We start from the raw sequence: 25,975 nt of genomic DNA, 5'->3' as shown, positions 1-25,975 counted from the left end.
CTAAAGCCAGCTCTGCGCCCAGCGCCTCCTACCCTGTCAGCGCCAGTCACCTGCAGTGACTTTTCCCGCTCAACACCGCCTACCTAGTCAGCGCCAACCCCCTCAGTGATTTTCCAGCCCAACTCCTCCCACCCAGTCAGCAAAACCAACCTCCGGACTTTCCCTCCCAACTTCTCCTACCCAGTCAGCAAGAGCCACCTCAGTGATTTTCCCACTCAGAGCCTCCTGCCCAGTCAGCGCCAGCCCCCCCTCAGTGACTTTTCCTGCCCAGCACTGCCTACCGAATCAGCGCCAGCTGCCTCAGTGATTTCCCCGCCCACCACCTCCTGCCCAATCAGCAAAACCTACCTCTGGGCTTTCCCTCCCAACTCCTCCTGCCCAGTCAGTGCCAGCCCCTCAAAGATTTTCCCATCCAGCGCCTCATACCCAGTCAGCACCACCCACCTCTGGGCTTTCCCTCCCAACACCAGCTGCCCAGTCAGCGCCAGCCTCTTCAGTGACCTTTCCCGCCCAACACCTCCCACCCTGTCAGCTGGACCCACCTCCAAGTCTCTGGAAATGAAGCAGAGATGAAGCAGAGACAGGCTGGATCACTGCCCGCCAGCTGCTTGCTTGCTTGCTCACTCAGCTGCCCAGCCCAACACGCATGAACCTTTTAAAGAATTTCTACGCAGCATGCAGGCACTTCACCCTGTGACTGATCCTTTTTATTGCCAGCTAATTAGCCTCCTGTTTGTGTAATTCCCCTTCTGGAAAGGGATTGCATTGTTGGGGATATTGCTCAGCTACATTCACCTTTTGGACCAGATCATTTGCCACGCTTAGGACTACGGCTGTCGATTAGTCTCAGTTAACGCAAGCGATTAACGCAAAACAAATTAACTAGATTAATTTCAGTCCATTCAGTCCTACTTCTTGTTCAGCGAAACTCTAGACAAACAAGTTTGTTTACCTTTACGGGAGATAATGCTGCCTGCTTCTTATTTACAATGTCACTTGAAAGTGAGAACTGGCGTTCATATGGCACTGTTGTAGCTAATGTTGCAAGGTATTTACATACCAGATAGTCTAAACATTTGCATGGTCTTTCATGCTTTGACTTGTAGGCTCTAAAATTTTACATTGTTTTGTGCAGTTATGTCAAAAAAAAATTCTACATTTGTAAGTTGCACTTTCACAATAAAGAAATTGCACTACAGTACTTGTATGAGGTGAATTGAAAACTACTATTTCTTTTATCTGTTTACAATGCAAATATTTGTAATCAAAAGTAACATAAGGTGAGCACTGTACATTTTGCATTCTGTATTGTAACTGAAATCAATATATTTGAAATGTAGCTCAGCTCTGAATGTTAGGGCCTAGGTGACTGAGGGGCAGGAAGCCAGGCAGTGCAGTTTCCTACATTAGTGTACATTAAAGTGCTGTTGTAGGAGACATTTCTAGTCTAAAAACATGAGCAGGAGCGGATTTTGGCTAAGGAATGTCAGCGGAGAAAGGCTGTATCTGGAGGGTTGGGGCAGGGGTGAATCCACCGGGTCTGATCCTGCTGCCATTGAAACCAATTGGAGCTTTGCTGCTGAGTCCAGCTGGAGCAGGAATGGGCCCAAAGTTAGCTGCTTTGCCCAGGCATGGCTCTTTTGTATGCATATGATCCTCACTGCCACACTGAGAGCCATGGAGTGCAGGAGCGGATGGCTGTGGGGACTGGACCACCTGGTGTGAACTCTCCAGGACTCTTTGGTAAATGACAGCATGGGCCCAGCCCTTCACTCTATGACGGCCTCTAAGCTCCCTGCTGTAGCTATTTCCAGTGAGCCTGCTATTGGCGGCAGATAGCTGGAGAAGCTGAGCTCCATACACCGTACAGTATTCTGTGTGGGGCTTCAAGGTGAGTTCTTAGAGCAGCAGGACCTGCCAGAGAGAGTTTTTTCTGCAAGAGGATGGGGTTTTCCTTGGAAGTCCTTAGAGAAATATCCCTTCCCCCAGCCTTCCCTGTTCTACAATCTGCTGCTTAGCCAGTCAGCTGTTACCCTGACCCCCAGATGTGGCTGCATTTCAGCAGTGCTCTTTTTGTAGGGATGGAACGCATTTGGGGATAAAAGGTGCTATAAAAATACAGGAGGAGTTGCAGCTCTGGGCCCAGTGGGGTAAGACCAGGGACGCTGGGTGACCTTGGCAGTGCAGTTGCCAGCGTTGTATTGCTCAAAAAACAGATTTTTTTTGCTGTTTTTGCATGTTCCATTTTGCAGTTGATACGTCTGTATTTCCAGCTCAATGGGCAATCGGTTTACTGGCTGATGTGGTGCCAAGTTGCTCTGTACATCTTTAGACCACTGCAGGCTGCAATCTGTCAGGGGCTTTTTGGACAAGCATATGCTTTTCTACTTATTATGCTGATCTAGTGCTCATTAATCCAGTCATCTAACTCCAAGGAGCTGACAAAGTCAGCCCTGCTCAGCCTGATGACCGGTCCTCCTTCCCCTCGAAGGAGGAGGACCCAGCTAGGCTAGATTGCACCAGGGCAGAGGCAATGCATTGTCTGCTCTGCAAGCACATTCAGGCAATGGCAGAGCAGGGTGCGAATCTCCCAAAGATGGTCAGGGGCACACTGCTGTGTGCTGGGCATAGCTATCTGCAGCTGTGCTCGGGCTGCTGGGCTGCCCGATCTTCTGGGCAGGGACCATGAATATAAGAACGGCCATACTGGGACAGACCAAAGGTCCATCTAGCCCAGTATCCTGTCTGCCGACAGTGGCCAATGCCAGGTGCCCCCGAGGAAATGAACTTGGTGGCAAGAATACTGTGGGAGACCGTATCAAAAGCTTTGCTAAAGTCAAGGAATAACACATCCACTGCTTTCCCCTCATCCACAGAGCCAGTTATCTCATCATAGAAGGCAATTAGGTTAGTCAGGCACGACTTCCCCTTGGTGAATCCATGCTGACTGTTCCTGATCACTTTCCTCTCCTCTAAGTGTTTCAGAATTGATTCCTTGAGGACCTGCTCCATGATTTTTCCAGGGACTGAGGTGAGGCTGACTGGCCTGTAGTTCCCCGGATCCTCCTCCTTCCCTTTTTTAAAGATGGGCACTACCTTAGCCTTTTTCCAGTCATCTGGACTTGTTTCCTTTGCCCCTTTGGCTGACTCAGCATCTTCCCTCCCTGGCATGGGAGGGTGAAAGGCTCAGCCCTGCAGCAGTGGAGGTACCCTACGTGCAGCCTCCAGAATAGCTTTCCTCCATTTTGTGCAGCCAAAGTGGTCCTGTGCCAATATAGCATCTGCATCCAACACCAAGCCAGGGCAGGATCCAGAGCCAGGATTCCACAGCATTGATGCCTGCTAGAATTGTGGCATTCCTGGTTATAAGGAATTCCTCTTAGAACAAGACCTCAAATGATGTGAATGCCTGCGGACACTGGGCATGCAGGAAGAACGGTCTGGCCTTTCCCCTCATGGGAAGGAGGAATCAGCGCCCTGCTCGGGAGGTCGTGGTGGATCTAGCTGGCTTTGTTGAAGCTGCTGGGTCTAAAATGAATTGTCTCTTGCTCAGTTCCAGGCTCCCCCACCGGGATAAAAGCCTTCCCATCTTCTGCCAGCAGCATGGTCGTGTCCTGGCTTCCCCCCAGCTAAGTCGAACAGGATCATCCGGAAGTACACCATCTTCTACTCCAGCCCTGGGTCCGGACAGCCAGTAAGTAGGACACGAGGAAGCGTGGGTGATTGGGCGGGTGCTTGGCAGTGAGGAATTAACTTTTCTGCTCAGAAGAGACTGCATGCATCCCTGGAGGGCATGCATGAAAACACCCTGGCCCCCCACCCCCAATATGCACCCCCAGCTAGCAGAGCCGCCTTGGGCTGCCTAGCAGCCTGGCATCAGATGTGGTAAACGGGTACACTGGGCTTGCCGTAGGAGGGAGCTGGGAAACTTTCAGCTCAGTGCTCAAGGGGTCAGAAAGCACCTGGGGGCTCCTCAGCTACACGAGCTAATGGGTCAAATGGAAATGCAGGTGGGAAAGCCTAGGCACCTTCTCACACTCCTAGCTGTCACCCCTTGTTTATTTAACAACCTGCCCCACTAGAGTCAAACCCAGGGCACAAGTCCCTGCCACTCGACCTAAACAAGTAACTGTTTGCAGATAGGAGTAGTGGGCTGTTATCCTCTGCATGGACCATCCCGAGGAAGGGGACATAACATTTGTCTAGGATTTTGCATTTATTGCCTCTTGCTCATCTGACCGTATGCATTCCTAATGCTCATAATCTAAAGGCACCTCTTAGCAGTGATAGCAGAAGCCCACTGCCCTGAGTATTGAAGCGAATCAGTTGTTTTTACGACGGATTAGTGTATTTCTTGAGCATTGGTGGATGTTCTGAATGCCCCACAGATGGTTTCTGTCTTAGACTCCCCTCCACTTGTACATTTATTGCTGTGGTATCAATGGTTTATGGGTGTAAATTCAGCACTGGTGTCAGGGATCACTTGTGCTTTTAAAAAGCAACCAAGTCACAAGATACATTTTAAGATGTCTCCTGTACGGTCCCCAGTCAGTGCAGCCTGCAGGCACTGAGCCCCTCCTGGCACAGTTTCTGGATGGGGGATTTATCCGGTCCTGGGGAATTCTCCAGAGCGGAGGCAGTCTTTTGTTTGTTCTACTTAGGTGACATCTTCAACAAACAGGCCCTGGTGTCCCGTGCAACAGCATTTCTTGTGTTTAGAGCTTTGTCTTCTTTCAGGAAACTTGTGGGCAGAAAGAAAGGGGCCAGCGCACGTGTGTGAGAGAGAGCAAGATAGCACACACATTTGCGGGGGTGAATGTTAGTCCTCAGTAAGACTGTGAGGCTGAGCAGAGAGCCAGGCACACAGCAGACAAGGGCTGCATCAGCTGCCCATCAGCCTTGACCTGCAGCATCCCCATTATTCCAGAGAACACTGTTCCTCCCTCCCAAGCTCTGCTGGTGCCCCAGAGTCCTGATCCCCAGCAGCCCCTGGTACCCCAGTTCTGACTCTCCGCTCCACTGGCTGCTAATTATTCTGAAATGGGCAGAGCTGAAGGACGCCCTCCCCCTACAGAAATCACTCACCCTCAGCCCCTTCCCCAACGTGAACTCACTTGAATTCCTACTTCTAGAGGTGAGAAGCCCAGACTGTTTGATAGGGCTGCCCTTCCTTTTCCATTGCACAGCTCCCTGACTGCAGGCCAGGCAGGGAGATGTGCCATGTAGTGGAGGGAGCTTCTCTTAAACTAGTAGCATCAAGTTGAAAAGGAATAGACCAACTTCAGGAGTGAGAGGAGGAACCTTTCAAGAACTGAGCTGGGATCCCAGATCACTTCTAGTGTAAGGAGAAAACGGAGGAACCTGCCCTACCACTGTACATCTGCCCTGACATTTCCAAGGAGCCTGGCCTGTGGAAGATTCAGGCTCCTTGCGTCTGGTATCAATCCGCCCCAGGTCTGTGCTACCTGCAGACACTTCCACTTCATCTACCATGCCTGACTCTGTCTAAAACAAGCTGCTTAGTGGATTCATGTTTTATAGATTTTCATGTTCTGTTGTTTACAAACCTCGTTGGAGTAAATATCTGAGCAATGTTCCAGCTGCAGGTGTGTGTCAGGGAGGCCGTGTCAGGCAGTGTGAAAATATCCCACTGAAAGCAAAACAACTTGATACCGCGCCTCAGAAATCAGAGGAGATAGCCCAGCTGCTCCCGTCGGGTCCATCCTACTGGGTCAGTGCGGGATTGGTTCTTGCTATGTGTGGGACGTGGGTTTCTCCATCTTGTCTCTCGGGAACTTCCTTAGGGGACACGGTTGTATAAAATTTCCTTTCATAAAATCATAGAATATCAGGGTTGGAAAGGCTGAACCCCCAGCCAGAGCTCTCCCCCCGCATCCCAACCCTCTGCCCCAGCCCTGAGCCCCCTCCTGAACCCCTCATCCCTGGCCCCACCCCACATCCCAACCCTCTGCCCCAGCCCTGAGTCCCTCCCACACCCCAAACCCCTCATCCACAGCTCCACCCCAAACCCCTCAGCCCCAGCCAGAGCCCTCACCCCTCCCACCCCGCCCTAACCTGGGCCACCTTCCACAGTCCGAACCCCTCAGCCTCATCCGGCTCTCACATTGAAGGTTTTTTCCCCAAAGTGGCCCCCACTTCAAAGATAGTGAAGAGCACTGTAGTAAATAATAACATATAACAATTTGCTTAATCTAGATAAAAATACCCAAAATGCTGGGGCTTCCACCACTTCTTAGGGAAACTTTCCTGGCAAATAGCCCTGCCTGGAGTGCCTGCCTGACCACTCCCTAAATGTAGGTGTGTTACAGGTTGTCCCTCTGTGCCCGATCTCTGTGGGTTGGTCCACCCCAGCAGTGGAATCTGCTCATTAGCAAAAGCTCCAGCGTTTATCTCTGCAGGTCCCTGTCTGATCGTTGGGGTCGGCCGAGATGGTAGCCTCACACAAGGATAATCTGGGGTGGTCCCTAAAAGCCAGGACTTGTCCGAGCAGAGGTTAGGTTGCCCAGACTGTTGCTATGACTAGTATGGCTGTACTGGTGGGGGGGAGGGGAAGGAGGGGGCGGGGTTGGTGGCTGCATCAAAGCCTGGGCGGGAAGAGGTGCATGAAAGGGTGTTGAACAGATGTGTCCCCTTAGTTCTCCAACCTGGAGTGCTTTTTACACTGCTTTGCTGTGATAAGCACCACTACTGGTCAGTTCATACACAGCCTCCAGGTTGTGAATTACTCCCAGCTATACAGCATGAGTGTCGGCAACCAGCCACACAATGTTACGCTGCAGGAGAAGAGCAGCAAATTCCCAGTCTCAGACTCCCCCTCACCTCCAGCAATGTGCATCTTGTACTGCCCAGGACACTAGTGGACAGCATGAGCTCATATAAAGGCTGTTGTTTCATTAATAGAAAATGATACGCTGAAGCCATGTTATCTCAAGTGGAAGGTCCCAAATGCACTGGTTAGCTAATACAATTGTTTTATTGTTATTCTTTCTTTCTGTACTTAAAAGTCAGCAGTTCTCCAACTGGGGGCCCTGATGAGAAAGGGGGTTGCGGTATTGCAAACCTTACTTGCGTGCTGCCTTTAGAGCTGGGTGGCTGGAGAGTGGTGGCTGCTAGCTGGGTGCCCAGCTGTGAAGGCAGCACCGCTGCCAGCAGCAGTGCAGAAGTACGGGTGGCAGTACCATACCATGCCAGGTCAGCAGCTGATGCTGTATCACTGCCCAGCTTTGAAGACAGCGCATAACTAAGAGTGGCATGGTATGGGGAGGGAGGTTGTCACAGCCTGCAATATTTTCAAAGGGGGTCCCAGCCAAAATGTTTGAGATTGTTTGTCTGTTTTAAATTATTACAAGTACTGAGGCATAAAAGTGAGATTTGGTTAAAAAGAAAATAAGATAAAATGCAAAGTAATACCTAATTTAGCAAGTTAAATGGATTCAAAACTAAGCTTTTTCTTACCATATGCTCTTCACAGTCTGTACTGTATGGAGGCCTCCAGGCTAGGACCTGTCTGTCAGTTAAGTGTTTCTTTAGGTGGTGTTGCTGCTATGAGTGGAGAGGAGTGGAGGAGAGAGGTGATTTTTCCTCTCTCCTTATACAGAGGTAATATCCCTCTGGGGTTCAGGTGAGAGGAGGCCTGGGGAATGTGTCTTTACATATTGGCAAAATTCTTGCTCACACCCTTCTTCCTGCAAAAAAATGGCTGTTTATCCAGGTGCTACTCCACAATAGCCAGATATCAGCATAATCAAGTGGATTAAGGTGTTGGCTAGCCCTCTGCCTGTAAGGAACTGGCCTGTGCCTGTTTTTCTAAATGTAGCAATCCCACACAGTAGAATGTTACAATTTTATCATCCTGGTAAATTACGTGTGGTAACAGTGTATGTAATTTTCAGCAGATTATGAGTTTTCAAATGATACCTCACAAGACATACTTAGACTATACTGCTACAAAGATAATTTTTTTACATTCATCCTTTTTCCAAGACTGTCAGATCATATAGTTATTACCGTATGTAAGGGCTTTATCAAATTGTGTAGATACTGAGATTTATTTATTAATTATATTGATTTTTGATGCATGTATTTAAGTATAGAAATTTAAGTAAAACTATTTGAAAAACAACAACAAAAATCTTAAGTGCATGTGTTTATTTGGGTGCACACATGTTCTAGGAGGTGGGGTGATGTGCATGGATCAATCCAATCTATCAATTTGTAACAAAGATAAATGTTTGGATTATATAGTTAAATAATAGGGACTTTTAGCTTCATTTTAGCCAATAGCTAGGTCCAAAAAAAAAATTGATCTCTCTTATTTAAAAGAAAAGCAGGATGGTTTTAACAATTTTTTAAGTCTTTTGATTTGCTGAGGATTATTGTTACTTTTTATTTTAGTAGTTTTGTCTCGTTCGCCCATCAAGATGAAGGTGGAAGTCTTTCCAGATTATAATATATTTTTTTAATCTACAACCATCCAATTATGTTTTGTTTTTGTGAATCACTGTTTTTTCTTGAATCCATGTAGCTGCACATTCTCTTATCCTGATAAATTAACAATCAATTTTAAAGTGTTAGAATCTGTACAAGTAGTTTTTGGCATCCAAGGCTGATTACATCTTATGTTTCTTTAAGGTTGAAAAGAAACAAAATGTAATTTGTTGTTATGATTTACTGTGATTCCTTGCTATGGGTTAGGCATTTTATTATGAGAAATTCAAAAAATCTTTTCATCTTATTCAGCTGATGGTTTCAGAGAGGAGAAAGTTAAAGTAGGGTTGATATTCTTAAAGATTACAAGGAGACATTTCAAATTACAATCAAACAAGAGAGCATAACTGTGGGCTGCTTAACTGTCACCTGTTGTAGTCTAGCAGTGTTCCAATTTAGTTCTGCTTTCACTACCTTGTTTTCCTTCTCTTTTTTAGCTTGCTGAGATCTCACTTTTACACTTAACTTTTTCTGTTTCTGACAGGCATTTCTGGCTGCCTTTTCATCCAGTTTCTTCTTCGAGTGATTGTTCACGTCCATTACACATTAGGTGTACGCGTGCCGCGTGCACGGACGTCGGAAACTTTTTCCCTTAGTGGCTCCCGTCGGGCCGGCAGGGCCCGCTCCCTCCCGCCAGAGCGGCGCCCCGCTCTAGGGTATATATATCCCTGCCGACCCGACCCCTCCAGTTCCTTCTTACCGTCCGTGGCGGCGTTGGAACAACTCTGTCTCTCGTCTGAGAGTGTCCCTTAGCATAGTCATTAGTGGTATCTACAACAGTTATCAGTTATTAGTAGTTAGTGTTAAGCTTAGTAGTTAACAGCTCATTAGGTACTTAAAGTTCCTGCCATGGTTGCTTGGTCAACCCCGGCACCGGCCCTGGGCGGCGGGGCATGCCGCACGCCCAAGGCTTCAAGGCTTGTGCCACGTGCCATAAGCCTATGCCATTGAGCAACCCCCACGACTCATGTCTCCGCTGCCTAGGGGAAGCTCACCAGAAAGAGCGCTGCAAGATCTGCAAGGCCTTTAAGCCCAGAACTAAGAAAGAAAGAGACTTTCGCCTCAAGCAGCTGCTCATGGAGACGGCGTTACAGCCCTCCACTTCGGCGGCACCGTCTGCCTCAGTGCGGAGCGCCCCGGCATCGGTGCGGGAACCGGCGCCGGCGGGTCACTCGAAGCCCACGGCACCGACCCAACGGGGGCATGTATGGCACCGGTCGTCTTCGCCGACAAAATCGAAGGGCCAACCCAAGGCCCGAGGACGCTCCCCACATAAGAGGTTAGCGCCAGCGAAGACCTCGAGTGCGCCCAAGACCGGCACGGCCCCGGCACAGGCCCCGGTAGTGGCTCCGGCGCCGAAAGGCCCGTCGAGCCCCGGGATAGGCGCGTCGAGTGAGGAAGAAGGGCTGGAGGAGCTCTTGGAACAGCCCTCCACTCCGGACACATTTGAGGCAGCAAAGGACCTCATTGCATTGTCCGTTGAGGGCCCTCCACAAACTGAGGACACTCCGCCGAGACTGCCACACAGAGGCAAGCCGGCGATGGTGCGCCCATCACGGTCGCCATTTCAGCACCGTTCAAGGCACCAGTCCCGGTCGAGCTCCGCCTCGGTGGACTCCCGGTTGCCCTCCGTGCAGAAAGCGCCGCAGCAGTCAGGCCTCAGTAAGCGGTCGGCACCGACTCAGCAGCCATACTCGAGTCGGCACCGGGATGCGTCGGCGGTACGTTCCCCGAGACCGACCACCCGTAGTCATTCCCGGTCCCGTGGTCACCGGTACTGATCCAGGTCCAGGTTGGCGAGACGCTACTCCAGGTCCTGGTCGCGGAGGCACTACTCCCCAAACCCGGACCGGCACCGTTCTACGGCTCCGCCGTGGCCTTCCAGATCACCGTCCGTGGTGTCGGAGACTGACTCGGGCCGGTACGGCGGGTATGCCCATAGGGCACAGGCTAGTAGGGACTACGAAGCCTCTGGCCATCCCCAATGGGGCCAACCAAGCCAATGGCCGTTCTGGACACCCTGGGCCTACCACCAGCAAGGGCCCCCATCCAGGACCTCGAGATCCGGGCCATCGGGGTACCGATCCCGCTCTCCGCGGTACCGCCCGCCCTCTCACAAGGAGGCAACGGTCTCTAGACCGCAGGAGCAGGAGGGAGCGGACTCGGCACCGAGCACGGTACCGTCCCAGTCCCACACCGTGGGACAGGCCCCAGAGGAACAACCAGGCGATGAAGGGTTGCAGGAAGGTGAGGATGGACAAAAGGCCCCGACCTCTTCCTCCTCGCCGGACGAGGCAGTAGCGGGCACGACAGTGTCCGGCCCTCCCCCGATTGATCATCGGGCGCACCAAGACCTGCTTCGCCGGGTAGCCCTCAATCTGGGCTTGCAAGCGGAGGAGACTGTAGAACAGGAGGACCCCATGGTCGACATCCTGAGCCCGGAGGGGCCCTCCAGAGTCGCTCTCCCGATTATACGGACAGTCCAGTCCAACTATAAGACGGTGTGGCAAACGCCGGCCTCCAGTGCACCAACTGCAAAAGGCGTGGAGAGAAAATACTTCGCCCCATCTAGAGGGTTTGACTTCCTCTTTTTACACCCGCCTCCTTGTTCGCTGGTGGTCTCGGCGGTCAACGAGTGAGAGCGTCATGGCCAGCAAGCCCCTGCGCCCAAGGGCAAGGAGGCAAAACGATTGGACTTATTCAGAAGGAAAGTCTATTCGTTTGGGGGCCTCCAGCTGAGGATCGCTAATCAGCAGGCGATTCTAAATAGGCACAATTTTAATTCTTGGGCATCAGTCTCCAAGTTCAAAGACTCCCTACCTCAGGACGCACATCCTGAGTTCACGGCCCTGGTGGACGAGGGGATGGCGGTGGCCAAGACCTCATTGCAGGCCTCCCTCGATTCAGCCGACGCAGCAGCTAGAACGATTGCGTCAGGGATAGTGATGAGGCGTTCGGCATGGTTACAGGCTTCAGACCTTCCGCCAGAGGTGCAGACCACCCTGCAGGAGCTCCCGTTTGAAGGGTCAGGCTTGTTCTCAGACCAAACGGACGCCAGGCTACATAGCCTCAAGGACTTGCGAGCAACCCTAAAGTCATTAGGAATGCATACCCCGGTGACACAGCGCAAGCCCTTTAAGCCTCAACCACCACAGAGGCAGTACCACCCTCGCCCTCGGCACGAACCGTACCGCCGTCGTGGCAGGGATAACAGGAGGAGACGTAACAATACGCCTAATCAAAGCCAAGGTCACGGCCAGGCAAGCCGCAGCCAGGGAACAAACCAGGCTTTTGAAGTTACGCTCGAGGACAGCGTACCACATTTCATACCGGATCCTCCTCTGAGTTTCAAGGACCGCCTGTCCCATTTCTACCGGGCATGGTCGTGCATAACATCGGATCGCTGGGTCCTGCGCACAGTGAAGGCGGGCTATACCCTCCAGTTTTCCTCGCCCCCTCCCTGCCATCCCCCTTCCCCGTCCCTCTTCAGGGACCCCTCTCACGAGCAACTTCTCATGCAGGAGGTACAGACCCTTCTCACAGGAGGAGCAGTGGAAGAGGTCCCACCAGACCTAAGGGGAAAAGGATTCTACTCCAGGTACTTCCTGATTCCCAAGGCAAAAGGGGGCCTCCGTCCTATCTTGGACCTGCGCGACCTAAACAAGTTTCTGGTCAGAACGCGCTTCCATATGGTCTCCCTTGGAACTATTATCCCATCCCTGGATCCGGGGGATTGGTACGCTGCCCTCGATATGAAAGATGCCTATTTTCACATCGCCATCAATCTGGCCCACAGGCGGTTCCTGCGCTTCACCGTCAACCAGCGCCATTTCCAATTTACGGTCCTGCCTTTTGGCCTGGCATCAACACCATGAGTATTCACGAAATGCATGTCCGTGGTAGCAGCCTTCCTTCGGAAAAGAAGGATGCGCGTGTTCCCGTACTTGGACGACTGGCTCCTCGCGGGCAGGTCGGAGGCCGAGGTCCGCTCTCATGTGACGCTGGCTCTACAGATGTTCGGCAGGCTCGGCCTCCTGGTCAACGTACCCAAGTCCACGTTAGCCCCCACACAGAGACTGGACTTCATAGGTGCAGTCCTGGACTCGGTGACCGCGCGGGCAAGCCTCCCGGAGTCGCGGTTCCTGACAATTCAGAGGGCCGTAAGCTCAGTCCAGAAGTTCCCCATGACAACGGCAAGCTGCATGCAGCTCCTGGGGCACATGGCAGCCTGCACACATGTAGTCAGGCATGCCCGCCTAAGGCTTCGGCCCTTGCAGTTGTGGTTTACCCAAACGTACCGCCCCAACAGAGACCCCTTGGATCTGGTGGTGACGATCCCGGATCGGGTGTTCGGCTCGCTCCGCTGGTGGCTCGATCAACAGCAGATCTGCGAAGGGATCCCCTTCACTGCCCCACAGCCCACTCTGACGTTAGTAACGGATGCATCGGACCTGGGTTGGGGGGCACACCTGGGGGAACTGCGGACCCAAGGCTTGTGGTCCAGGGAAGACAGGTTGCTTCACATCAATCTAAAGGAGCTAAGAGCGGTTCGCCTCGCCTGTCAGACCTTCCACACCACCATAGAAGGTCACAGCGTGGCAGTCCTGACGGACAACACTACCGCCATGTTCTATATAAACAAGCAGGGCGGGTCCCGGTCCTCTCCCCTCTGTCGCGAGGCACTCCAATTATGGGAGTTCTGTATAGCCCATGCGATCCATCTCATTGCAACGTATCTCCTGGGGATCCAAAACGGGTTAGCGGACCGCCTCAGCCAATCCTACCAAATGCACGAATGGGCGTTGAGGCGGGATGTCCTGCATTCAATCTTCCGGAGGTGGGGCTTTCCCCGGGTGGATCTTTTCGCCACCAAGGACAACAGTTTTGTTCATTTCAGAACCTCAGCCCAGGATCATTGGCAGATGCCTTCACGATTCCGTGGGGAGGGAGCCTGAGGTATGCCTTCCCTCCATTCCCGCTCATCCACAAGGTCCTCCTCAAGACCTGCAGGGACAGGGCGACAATTATACTCATCGCCCCGGCCTGGCCACGCCAGCATTGGTTCACGACCCTGCTGGAATTGTCCATAGCCGACCCGATCACCCTCCCACTCCATCGCGACCTAGTCACACAGGACAGGGGTCGCCTGCTCCACCCGAACCTGTCATCGCTACATCTCACGGCGTGGTATCTCTCTGGCTGAACGATGCGGAACACAGGTGCTCTCACCAGGTTCAACAAATTCTCCTTAGTAGTAGGAAGCCCTCCACAAGAGCGACCTACCTGGCCAAATGGAAGAGGTTCTCCCACTGGTGCGAGCCTCAGCACATACAGCCTCTACAGGCCTCAGTTCCGTCGATCCTGGACTACTTACTACACCTCAAGCATCAGGGGCTTGCCCCCACCTCGATTAAAGTGCATTTAGCTGCCATTTCGGCATTCCATCCGGGAGAGTTGGGAGTGTCAGTGTTCTCCAACCCCACGGTAGCCTGATTCCTCAAGGGGCTGGAGAGGGTGTTTCCCTACTCGCGCCCACCGGTCCCTGCGTGGAGTCTGAACCTAGTCCTAACTAAGCTCATGGGGCCCCCCTTTGAACCCCTAGCCACTTGCTCCCTCATGCACCTCTCGTGGAAGGTGGCGTTTCTCGTGGCCATCACATCGGCCAGGAGGGTATCGGAATTGAGGGCCCTCACTTCAGAACCCCCTTGTACAGTTTTTCATAAGGATAAGATGCAACTGAGGCCGCACCCCAAATTCCTCCCGAAAGTGGTATCGCAGTTTCACATGGGACAGGACATTTGTCTACCAGTGTTCTTCCCTAAACCCCATACGGACCCTCATCACCGCAGCCTACATACCCTCGATGTTCGAAGGGCATTGGCGTTTTACCTGGAGCGGACCAGGTTGTTCCGCAGAACACCTCAGCTGTTTATTGCCATTGCGGAATGTATGAGACGCCTGCCTATCTTGACACAGCGCTTATCGGCGTGGATTGTGCATTGTATACGCACATGTTATGAGCTCGCCAATGTTCCGGCCCCAGAGATCCGGGCCCACTCGACTAGGGCCCAAGCGTCCTCGACGGCCTTCTTGGCGCAGGTCCCTATCCAGGAAATCTGTAAAGCGGCCACCTGGTCGTCCGTACATACGTTCACAGCCCACTACGCGATCCACCATCAGACCAGAGAGGACGCTGTGGTCGGACGGGCTGTGCTACAGTCAGTTGTACCTTGACTCCTACCCACCTCCAATGGTAAGCTTGGGAATCACCTAATGTGTAATGGATGTGAACAATCACTCGAAGAAGAAAGAACGGTTACTTACCTTCTGTAACTGTTGTTCTTCGAGATGTGTTGTTCACGTCCATTACACTTCCCACCCTCCTTCCCCTCTGTCGGAGTCTCCGGCAAGAAGGAACCGGAGGGGTCGGGTCAGCAGGGATATATATATACCCTAGAGCGGGGCGCCGCTCTGGCGGGAGGGAGGGGGCCCTGCCGGCCCGACGGGAGCCGCTAAGGGAAAAAGTTTCCGACGTCCGTGCACGCGGCGCGCGTACACCTAATGTGTAATGGACGTGAACAACACATCTCGAAGAACAACAGTTACAGAAGGTAAGTAACCGTTCTTTTTCCCTTTAAAGCAACAGTATGGTTTTAGCTGAAGCCACAGAAGATAGAATCTTGCACACATCTCATTCACACACTTTACCTGTGTAGCAAATGTAGCACAGTGAAAATATAGAAAGCTTGGATAATGTAGCTTGTCCTGGTATGCCCACTGTTGGGTGAGAAATGAGATCTGCTGCAGTTAATAATTTCTTTTAAGCTTAAAATGTACATAATAATGGGTAAGACAGTGATATCATCACTTTATTCACATGCTTTGACATCTGTATGTAATTTAATTTAAAGAAAGGATTCTTACCTTTCTTGGGCACAAGGAGACTCTTCTCTATTGTCTGGTGTCTGCTGTGTTTGACAAAAAGAGGAGAAGCAGCATGGGGGAAATAGCTAATGATTTGTCTTTTGTCTCCTGTTTCATAACTCTGTGCAGAGTCCATTTATCAAGGTGTTTTATCTGCGTCTTTAGCTATGTCAATTCAATTGTAAACCCCTAATTAACAATGTACATTTGACTTGTGATTTATGCAAGGGAAATTCATTTTCACTTTGATTTGTTTGGTTCCAAGCATGTGTGTTCCCTGCTCTCATTTCCACTGGCTGTATCTATCTTATATCAGTTTTTGTTCTTTTTACTTAGGGTCTATTTTTGTGTCTTTGAGGTTTGCTTATTCTTGATGAGGGGATTGAAAGTATACTTGACCAATACAAACAAATCTGCCCCTTCTTCACTTTGTAAAATGCCTGGCCTGTACAGATACAGATTCAGCCTTGAAAATTGTGTCAACCATCTCTGGAGAGCTATATGAGCAAAAACATAATATATGTAATAAACATGTACTAAACAAATTCTGATTTTTGTAGAAAAGAAAATATAATCTAATCATTATGGCTTTGAGTCACAATTTGTTATACAGTTCTTCAGTCAGGGTACTTCATTATAATTTAAGGCATGCAAAGCTCCTTTCTTTAAACTTTGACTTTCCAAATTTGATTTGACTAAATAGTAGAAACCTCCAAGAAACATTGTAGATTTGAGGTAATTAAGCTATCAAAGTGGAAACATAATTTATGTGTAACTAAAAAGCAACTAAAATGGATATTAAGTTGTAAGATGTTTAGCAACACACCAGCTTTTATTAGACATTTTTGGCTCTAAACTGAAAATGGGTAAAGATTATAATTTCTTTTGCTGCTTACATATTTAAAGCTGCATATTCATACAGACTATGAAAATGTTATGCACCAGTGGTTAAACTTGCTTATTTGGCATCATAATTTGTCCTTGTGGAATTTTTGATTATTACTTTTTTTTAACCATCAGCAGTCGGTTAGTAACTATAAAAAGTGGTCTCAAAAACATCAGCTATTTCCTACACCCAAAAGCAGTTAACAGGAGAAAAGTGAAAAAAATAATAATAACCCAATAGTAAAATAACAGTGCATGAAAGAAAAATATCATTATGAAACCAACACATAGAAGAAGTGTGGTGCTGTAACTATCTTGTAGGTCATGTGACAAATTATAGGTAGCTAACAAAATATTAGTGTGATAGCAGCTCTGATTTAAGCTAAGTTGAAAGCCATGATGTTAAGTTGCTTCACCACATTTTTACAAAAGTAAGTTTGGGTTTTTAATGCTTTTTCAGTAAACCTTAATCATGTTTTAAAACACTTTAGGGTTACTAAGTTTTACCAGTTATAAAAACTACACACCGTAAAATAAACAAAAGAAAAACAAACAAGCATTTAACATATGACATAATTTAAAATTGTTAACCCTTCAATTTTTTAAAACAAAAGGAATGACAATTTGCTTTACAATTGTAGTCTAAGCATGCCATGATTCACAAGTAAATGAAAGAACTAATTTTTTTCCACACCAAGAAAAAAGTGGTTGAGAGCATAAAAAACCGCAATCGATATTGTAAAGGGGATATCAATTTGAAAAGGGGACTTTGAGTGGCTACACAACACAAACTTAACAACTGTTTCAATTTCTGCGCTTTTTGGTTTGGATGCATTTTCTTTCTTTTGTTTTTTCAAGTAATTATTTCACAAAATTTTGATTGAATGTTAGAGTTTTCAAGTGTATGGGCTTGTTTATGTCACCAAAATTCACATAACTCCTCTTGTCTCAGTTACCCTGGTTTGGTTCTAGCTCCTATATGCAAAGTTGACTCATATTAAGTAGAGGATGGGGGTTTGATTCTGTGACAGCACAGGCTCAGTGTGTCTTTCAAAAATGGGAATGAGGCTATGGGACACTGCCTGTTTTAGGTGAACTGAATTGACAAGGCATGGGGACCTTTGTTTCTTTGGGGGAAATGGTAGTAACCCAATATGGTAGCCATCGTGATTTTAAAGCGGGGGATGCTATTGAACAGATGTGGGGTGTTGCTGGTTTTGTGAGAGTGAAACTAGTAATGGGATGAGGGATTTACCATGGCTGCCCACCCCTGGAACCAAGGCAGTGATGGAAGGCAGAGTTTTTCATGTTTTAGGGAGAACACTATTGAAGGTATGTAGGCCATTTTCTGTTTTGAAGGCCGCTATTGACTTAGAATCATAGAAGAGTGGGGTTGGAAGAGACCTCAGGAGGTCATCTAGTCCAACCTCCTGTTCAAATCACTTGTAGAAATGTAGTTGTTTTGGGGGGGAATACAGTATCCCATGTAACACCCTGTACCCTCATATTCACCACTGTTATATGGATGTGTTATATACAAAGTGTGGTTTGCGAGGTGTCATTTGAAAAATGTTGATCATTGTCCTTGGGACAATATGTGTAAAGATGTGAGATTTTACTAAATGTTTGTTACTGAAATATATTGTAGTTCACCGAGTATGTCCACAGAGTAGCTGCTCAATGTCAACAAAGGACTGACCACAGGTGTTGGAAAACTATTAAGTACCGAAGCAACCATTTGCCATCGGGGCGACTGTAAACAAAGGATGTGCATGTGATCCCCAAAAATGTGTCAAACTTTATGTGCACAGAAGGTGTGAATAAGAAATGTACAGTTCACCTAACAGATCCTTCCCATTTCAGGTATGCCACTGATGGATTGTCTGCACCCCAGTGGGGGGTATTTCTCAAAGAGAGGAGGAGGATCTAAAACTAAGAGACAGTCACCTCATCATTAGCTCTCCTCCTCCATCTGTACTCGTGGCAACAAGATTGCTTGAAGGACAATAGGAGCATCATTGAACTGAGGGGAGGGCGATTGTGGCTGGAAGTCTTTCCAGTTAGTATGAATTGCTGTAAGCTGTTGGGTGAGAAATCTTTTGGCTTTGAAATGGTATTTAGCTTGGTGATGTTTAGGAATTGGTTACAAAAGAAATAAAATGTATAATGCCATAAAAATCAGAATTGGTTTGTGATTTTATCCTCGTAAGTCATATTTTCCTAGTTAATCAGCTTATTGCATTGTGTTGTGTTGAAGCAGTGTGTTGTGGCTGATGTATTTGGGGAATCTGTACTTAGGTTAACAAAGGCTTGGACATAATCATTTCCTTTGATGATGTGATGGACTAATAATGAGCTTATTCTGTGCAGTAGTGTGCTGGAAATGTAAAGGTGGACATTTCTGGTGTGGAAAGCCAGGACTGAAAATGTGTGTATGTCACCCTGTACATCGTTCATGAGCAGCTGAGAGCTCATTTGTGTAACTTTGCTGGGAGTGACTGTACATGTTTATGTATGTGTTTGAGCAGAGTACGGAGATGCTGCTTTTCACTAGCAAAGCAGAGTTAAAGGAACACAGGAGTTGAGTGGTTCAGGTTCTACCCTGGGGAATGTCACTGGGGGTCACTGACTGGTATGTGGGATATTTCTTGTTTCTGTGGGGACAGTATACAGTGGATTTGGGGTGTTGCTTGTTTTTCATGGGATACACCCTTGATGGGACTTGGGGCATTTTATGTTCAGACAGGTTACTGTTGATGGACTCTAGGGCACTTAAAGGCTGGGGATAAATGTGGTTATGGGAGGAGGACTACTTCCTGTTTAAATGGAAGAAAAACAATTTTCACTGGGGGGTGGGGAACACTAGTGATGGAATGAGGAACATTTTCTAGTCCAAGGAGACAGTTTTTTGGGGACATGAGTGTTTCAGACAAGCTCACCCTGGGGGGGGGGGGGGGAGATTTCTGTAACTGCTCCTTCAAAGGCTTTGGGGGTTGGGGAAAGAGGACTGCTCACAGCTGTCCCTCCTCCTGCCCCTTTGGAATGAGTTTGGGTTAGGGAAAGTGAGAGAGCTAGTGCTACAGTAGATCTGAGAGGTTGCCCCATTCCAGGAGGGGCATGTGTGGGAGGCAATCAATTAGAGAGCAGGGTTCAAATGTGTGTGAGGGCTGCAGCTATTAGAAACTTTGTGCATTGGGGTGCAGCCCCAGCCATCACAGAAGTAAATGTTAATAGTGTTGCCAGCCCAGAGGGCCCCAAGGGGGCAACAGGGTTCGTTGCCCGGTGTGCGCCACACCAATAGTCACACCAGGGTGGAGAAGCAAACCAAATTTATTCAAGAGCTCTGAATAGGCACTAGGAGACCAGCATGTCTCAAATCAAGCGCAGCAAATACAAGCAAGTTTCCCATTTTATATTCCAAGCTGTTTGTGTGTAAGCCTTTGTTCTGTTTTCCCCTTCACCCCTCCCTCCCCGACAGCAGTTACAGCAGGCATTACATTGTGGCGTGTGAGAAAAGTTCTCGTCCGCATGTTTATCTTTGGCCTTGTAAGCTCTACGTAGTAGACTTCTCCCTCCCACTTCTTATCACTACTGCTTCTGCTAGTGTGAGCAAAACTGCAGCTGTCTGCTAAAAAAGCTGACCATTACATAATCTGCTTTTAGGCTGGTTAGCATTGAGGCTGGTTAAAGTTCACAAGATGGAGTTACTGTGGCTTACTTAGATCCAAAGCAGGGGGGTTTCATTGACACTTATGGCCTTCCACCCCCCCCCCGGAGTTACCTGGTAGCTATGCCTAGTGACGCCAACAATAGCAACACTCAAATGGTATCCTGCTGTCCTCCCAGAAACCAATAATGATCTACAGTTAGTCAGTAACATTTTATGTATAATAAAAAATATGGTGTGTTTTGTTAGTCTTCAGAAACAGGAAGTAGTTTAATTCCCCGCTGTAGCAGTCTGCTTTGCGGATGGTGTGATTTGTTTTTCACCAATATAATTCTTCCTGCAACAAGATGTGTTCAATGTCTTCTTGGTCACATTTAGGGTTACCATACGTCCGTTTTTTCCCGGACATGTCCGGCTTTTCGGCAATCAAACCCCTGTCTGGGGGGAATTGCCAAAAAGCTGAACATGTCCGGGAAAAATACCGTTCGGGCACTTCCTCTCCCGCGGCTGCTCTGCTCCTCCCCTGACTCAGACTTCGGCTCTGTTTAAGAGCCAAGCTGCCCGAGCCAGCGCTACTGGCTTCGGGCAGCCCCCTTGCCTCCGGACCCCAAGCCGCTGGCTGGGCACTTCCCTTCCTGGGCTCCAGCTGCTCTGCTCCAGCGGTGCAGGGTCCGGAGGCATGGAGGCTGCCCGAAGCCGGTAGCGCTGGCTCTGGCAGCTTGGCTCTTAAACAGAGCCGAAGAGTCAGGGGAGGAGCAGAGCAGCTGGAGCCCGGGAGGGGAAGTGCCTGGCCGGGGCCGCAGGGTCCGGAGGCATAGGGGCTGCCTGAAGCCTGAGCGCTACCGGCCCTGTGCCCCCGGCTGGGCGCTTCCCCTCCTGGGCTCCAGTTGCGCTGGGTAAGCGCCGGCCAGGGGCACAGGGTCTGGAGGCTGCCTGGCAAACTGTCAAGCCGGTAGCGCTCGGGCAGTCCTTTTCGCGTGGCTGGGAGGGAGGAGGGGGAGTTAGGGCGGGGACTTTGGGGAAGGGGCGGAGTTGGGGCGGGGGCTGGGGTTGGGAAAGGGGCGGGGCCAGGGCCTGTGGAGTGTCCTCTTTTTTTATTTTTTAAATATGGTAACCCTAGTCACATTCCCTCAGTGAAAACATGTCCCATGCAGGGTTGACACCATGCTTGGGGACCCCAGGGATATGTTGTCAATAGCATTTCACCTGGAAAGAAGGGGGTGAGTCAGGAATACTGTCCCCTCCAGAAACAAGGGGTGTGTCATCAATAATACTTCACCTGGAAGCAAGAGGTGTGACACGAAAACTGTCCCCTCTGGGAACAAGGGGTGTATCACAAATACTGTGCCCTCCAAAAAGATGTGTGCCACAAATACTGTCCTATCCAGAAATTAATAAATAAATGAATGGAGATATCCCATCTCCTAGAACTGGAAGGGATCTTGAAAGGTCATCGAGTCCAGCCCCCTGCCTTCAGTGGCCCCCTCAAGGATTGAACTCACAACCCTGGGTTTAGCAGGCCAATGGAAATGAGGTGTCATACGAATACTGTCCCCTCTGGATCTAAGAGCTGTGGCATGAATACTGTCCTCCTTCTCCCCCAAAACAAGGGGTGTGTCCCCACTGGGACCTAGAGCTGTGTTCTGAATACAGTCCCCTCTGTAGAGGAGAGCTGTGTTCTGAGTACAGTCCCCTCTGGGAACAAGAGTTGCCATCGCACTACCCCTGGGAACAAGGGTTGTGTGCTGAATAGTGTCCCTTCTGGGAACATGAGATGTGTTACGAGTATCCTCCCCTCCGCAAACAAGGGGTGTGTCATGTATACTGTCTCCTCTGGAAACAAGAGGTGTCCTTGAATACTGTCCCCTGCAGAAACAAGGGGTGTGTCATTAATTGTAGTCCTGTAAACCAAGGGTGTGTCATGAATTGTGGTCCGCCAGAAACAAGAGGTGTTCTGAATACTGTCCCCCGAAACAAGAGGTGTGTTTCGAACAGTGTTCCCTCCAGAAAGAAGGGGCGTGTCATCAATAGTAGTCTGCCTGGAAACTGTAGGTGTGTTATGAATAGTTAGTACTCCTGGGAACAAGGGGAGTGCGTTGAATACTGTCCGGTCTGGGAAGAAGGGATGTGTCCTGAATACTGTCCCCTCTGGAAACAAGGGGTGTGTCCTGAACACTGTCCCTTCTGGGAACATGAGATGCTTTATGAATACCCTGCCCTCTGGAAACAAGGGAGGATCCCTTGAATACTGTCCCCCAGAAACAAGAGGTGTGTCATCAATAGTACTCCTCGTGGGAACAAGGGGTGTGCGCTAAATACTGTCCCCTCTGGAAACAAGGGGTGTGTCCTGGGAACATGAGCTGTATCAGCAATAGTATTACCTCTGGGAACAAGGGGTGTGTGTCCCTTCTGGAAACACGAGATGTGTTATGAGTACCCTGCCCTACGGAAACAAGAGGTGTGTCAGGAAGACTGTCCCGTCTGGAAACAAGAGGTGTCCCTGAATACTGTCCCCTGCAGAAATAAGGAGTGTGTCATGAATTGTAGTCCTCCTGGAAACCAAGGGTGTGACTTGGATTGTGATTTCCGCCCACCCGAAACAAGAGGTGTGTCCTGCATACTGTCCCCTCTGGAAACAGCAGGTGTTACATGAATACTGTCCCCCTCCCGAAATAAGATGTGCGGCATCAATAGTAGTCCTCCGGGGCACAAGCGGTGTGCGCTGAATACTGTTTCCTCTGGAAACAAGAGCTGTGTCATCAATAGTACTGCTCCTGGGAACAAGACGTGAGTTCTCAATACTTGTCCCCTGTGAAAAGGAGAGGTGTGTCACAAATTCTGTCCCCTCCAGAAATAAAGGGAGTCTTATCAATAGTACTTGTCGTGGAAACAAGAGGTGAGTCACAAATTATGTCCCCACTGGAAACAAGAGGTGTGACATGAATACTGTCTCCCCCAGAAACAAGAGGTGTGTCATCAATAGCACTCCTCCTGGGAATAAGGGGTGTGTGCTAAATAGTGTCCCATCCGGGAACAAGAGGTGTGTCCTGAATACTGTCCACTCCAGAAACAAGAGGTGTGTAATGAATACTGACCCTACATAAACAAGAGGTGTTATCATCAGTAGTATTCCTCATGGGAACACGAGATGTGTCCTGAATACTGTCCTGTTATGAAACAAGGGTGTTTCTCGCCCTTATGGCGTGTAGAAAGTAATATTAAAAGTGATGGCGCATGGATCCCTGGTGTCTTCTGTTCCAGTGCCCCTGCTCTTGCCCCCTCCCTACACTTGGAGCAGCCCCTGGCCAAGCTGGTCCTGAGAACCTCTTGTCTGCTGTGCAGAGGGCAGGGGCTGATGTTGGGGTGTCACAATCCTACTGCCTTTGTACCTGGTCTTTGCTGAGCTGGGGCGGGGGGGACACGAGTCTGTGATGTTGCCTCTGGGTCATGAGTGGGAGATGCTGAGTGCTGCTGATGGACTGAACAAGCCTTCTGATTAGTGAGGTCTCTGCTTAAAGTGAGCGTGTGCTGTCTCTCGCTCCCCGAACACGCACAGCCTCTCTCTCTCACATACACACTTGTACTGTTGTTGTTATGACTTCCTTTGAAAGAATAAAATTGCAGAGACTATATGTTTATGGTGCATTTCAAAGTTTAAGGATTACAGTGCTGTTAGTTTACATTTTTCTGTGGTCTGTGCATTTCTTAATTTTACTACTCAAAGAATTAAAGTTAAGATAGAAATGAGGTCTAAAATGCCTAACCTGGCATAATTGTCATTCATTATTTAAAATAACAATGATAAAGCACAATATGATGATAAAAGTCAGACAATCAAATAATAGTATCCTGCTAGAACATAAATTCTGCTTCTACTCACAACTTTAGACACTGCAGCTGAAGGCTGCTTATTTTCAAATTGTTAAGGTATTTTACAGATATCACTACAAATACACTTGTATGAGTGTATATATAAATGTGGTTTCATGTATGATACTAATAGCCATGATTGAATCAAATGTTAGTGAGTCATGTACATGATTTTGATTGGTAAACATAAATGCAAAAATATGTCGATAAATAAATTTCCATTCTTAATAAAAGAGAAAACAAGACATTAATCATGTATTTTTTTTAGTGAATGGTTTTTCATTGCGCTATGAAGCATTTACTTAATTTTGACTAGATAATGGCAATAATACAGAGTGTGTGTTAAAGAAACTCTGCTTAAAATCTGCTTATTTTCTCAATTTGTATATACACTGCTACCTCGATATAACGCAACCTGATATAACATGAATTTGGATATACTGTGGTAAAGCAGTGCGTGGGGGGGAGGGGCGGGGCTGCGCAGTCTGCTGGATCAAAGCAAGTTCAATATAACATGGTTTCAGCTATAACGTGGTAAGATTTTTTTTGGCTCCTGAGGACAGCGTTATATTGATGTAGAGGTATAGCTGTACTAAAGATAGTGTACAAAATATCAAACTTGTGTTTCTGATATCTGTGTTAAAGCTCCAGAACTGACACCCTGAGGCTTGGGAGTGGGAATGTCTTGCTGTATTATCTCCTGATTGTTCTAAACTTACATATATACAAACTCCAATTAAAGCCACATTTTCCGTTTATATTTTTTTATTTATTTTTCAATATAAGAATTAGGATTTAGCTGACAGGAATACTGTATTTAAGTTATTATGTGCAAGAAACCTGGAGTTTTCAGTTGCTCAAATAGCCCCAGGAATCATAATTAAAATTGCCTTCCCCCCCCAAAATGAAATGTTGCCTCTGGTGAGCCACAGGTGGCAAGAGGGCTGTGGGCTTTGGCAAGTTGCAACCCCCTGTGTGACAGCATGAAGTTGGCCTTGAGCTGCATGATGGGTGCCAGGCACCACAAGCTGCAGAAGCAGTGGATGTGTAAGGGTGGCAATGTGCTATGCTATGCTATGCTGGGGGGTGGGGGTGTTGCCTTAAGACAGAGGTGGGCAAACTATGGCCTGTGGGCCACATCCAGGCCATGGGACCCTCCTGCCTGGCCGCTGAGCTCCAGGCCTGGGAGGCTAGCCCCGGCCCCTCCCCTGCTGTCCCCCCTCCCCCACGGCCTCAGCTTGCCCTGCTGCTGATGCAATGCTCTGGGTGGCCAGCCACTGGTGCTCCAGGCAGCATGGTAAGGGGTCAGGGGGGTTGGATAGAAGGCAGGGGAGTTCAGGGTGGTGGGGAGGGGGTGTGGATAGGGGTTGGGGTGGTCAGAGGATGGGGAACGGGGGTTGAATGGGGGCAGGGGTCTGGGGGGCAATCAGGAACGAGGGGGGGTTGGATGGAGCAGCAGGGGGCAGTCAGGGGACAGGGAAAAGGGGTGATTGGATGGGGCAGGGGTCTGGGGGGCAGTCAGGAAGGAGGGGGGTTGGATGGGGCATTGGGGGGCAGTTGGGGGGGGTTTCTGGGGGTGGTCAGGGGACATGGAGTCGGGGGGGTGGATGGGGCAGGGGTCCTGGGGGGCTGTCAGGGAATGGGGGGGTTGGATGGGACAGGAGTTCTGGGGGTAGACTATCAGGGGGCCACACACCCCTCCCCTAACTGACCCTCCATACAATTTCCAAAACACCATGTGGCTGTCAGGCCAAAAAGTTTGCCTGCCCCTGCCTTAAGAGCTGGGTGCCTACCTGACAGCCAGTGCTCTCTGGCTGCCCATACAGTGCTTAATTTGTGCCAGGGTAGAGCTATGTGACCTTTGTCTATGTAAATTAAGCACTTGGAGGAGGCAGAGGGGCATGCAGGGAATGGGGGAAGGTAGCCCAGGAGCAAAGTACAAGTTTGCACAGGTTACCATTTTCTGTAAAGTTGGTCATGGGGATGGTGCAGTGTCTCTGGCCTGTGTCAGCTGCCTGGGCAGCTTGACAGGGAGTAACACTGCCCTCCATCTTCAGCGTGAGGCTCTAGGTATGCCCTCGAACACCAGCCAAGTAATCTTTCCATTACCTCCCAAATACC

General features: G+C 49.2%; 1 protein-coding gene across 4 annotated transcripts; it reads left to right on the top strand.

Moving 5' to 3' along the window:
- Positions 1–24: 24 nt before the first annotated feature.
- Positions 25–18,495, top strand: LOC135979446 (uncharacterized). Of its 4 annotated transcripts, none has more exons than XR_010596753.1 (4): positions 25–1,891; positions 3,554–3,694; positions 8,993–15,119; positions 18,181–18,495. XR_010596753.1 is itself a non-coding variant. In XM_065579810.1 (2 exons), exon 1 carries the CDS (start codon positions 12,399–12,401, stop codon positions 13,461–13,463), a length of 1,065 nt encoding a protein of 354 aa, XP_065435882.1. In that variant the 5' UTR covers positions 9,136–12,398; the 3' UTR covers positions 13,464–15,119; positions 18,181–18,495. The 4 variants fall into 4 exon arrangements, 1 of the variants encoding a protein (XP_065435882.1); XR_010596751.1 differs by lacking the exon at positions 8,993–15,119 and adding an exon at positions 5,601–5,731 and having other exon boundaries at positions 1,195–1,891; XR_010596752.1 differs by lacking the exon at positions 8,993–15,119 and having other exon boundaries at positions 1,189–1,891.
- Positions 18,496–25,975: the final 7,480 nt, after the last annotated feature.

This window comes from Chrysemys picta, unplaced genomic scaffold (assembly GCF_011386835.1).
Source record: "Chrysemys picta bellii isolate R12L10 unplaced genomic scaffold, ASM1138683v2 scaf881, whole genome shotgun sequence".
NCBI classification, from domain to species: Eukaryota; Metazoa; Chordata; order Testudines; family Emydidae; genus Chrysemys; species Chrysemys picta.
The sequence above is the reverse complement of the archived record's forward strand: the minus strand, read 5'-3'. Positions and strand labels throughout refer to the sequence as shown.

Bases quoted from the DNA above. Each gene is read 5' to 3' on its own strand.
- LOC135979446 (XM_065579810.1), top strand. From the start codon at position 12,399: ATGTCCGTGGTAGCAGCCTTCCTTCGGAAAAGAAGGATGCGCGTGTTC.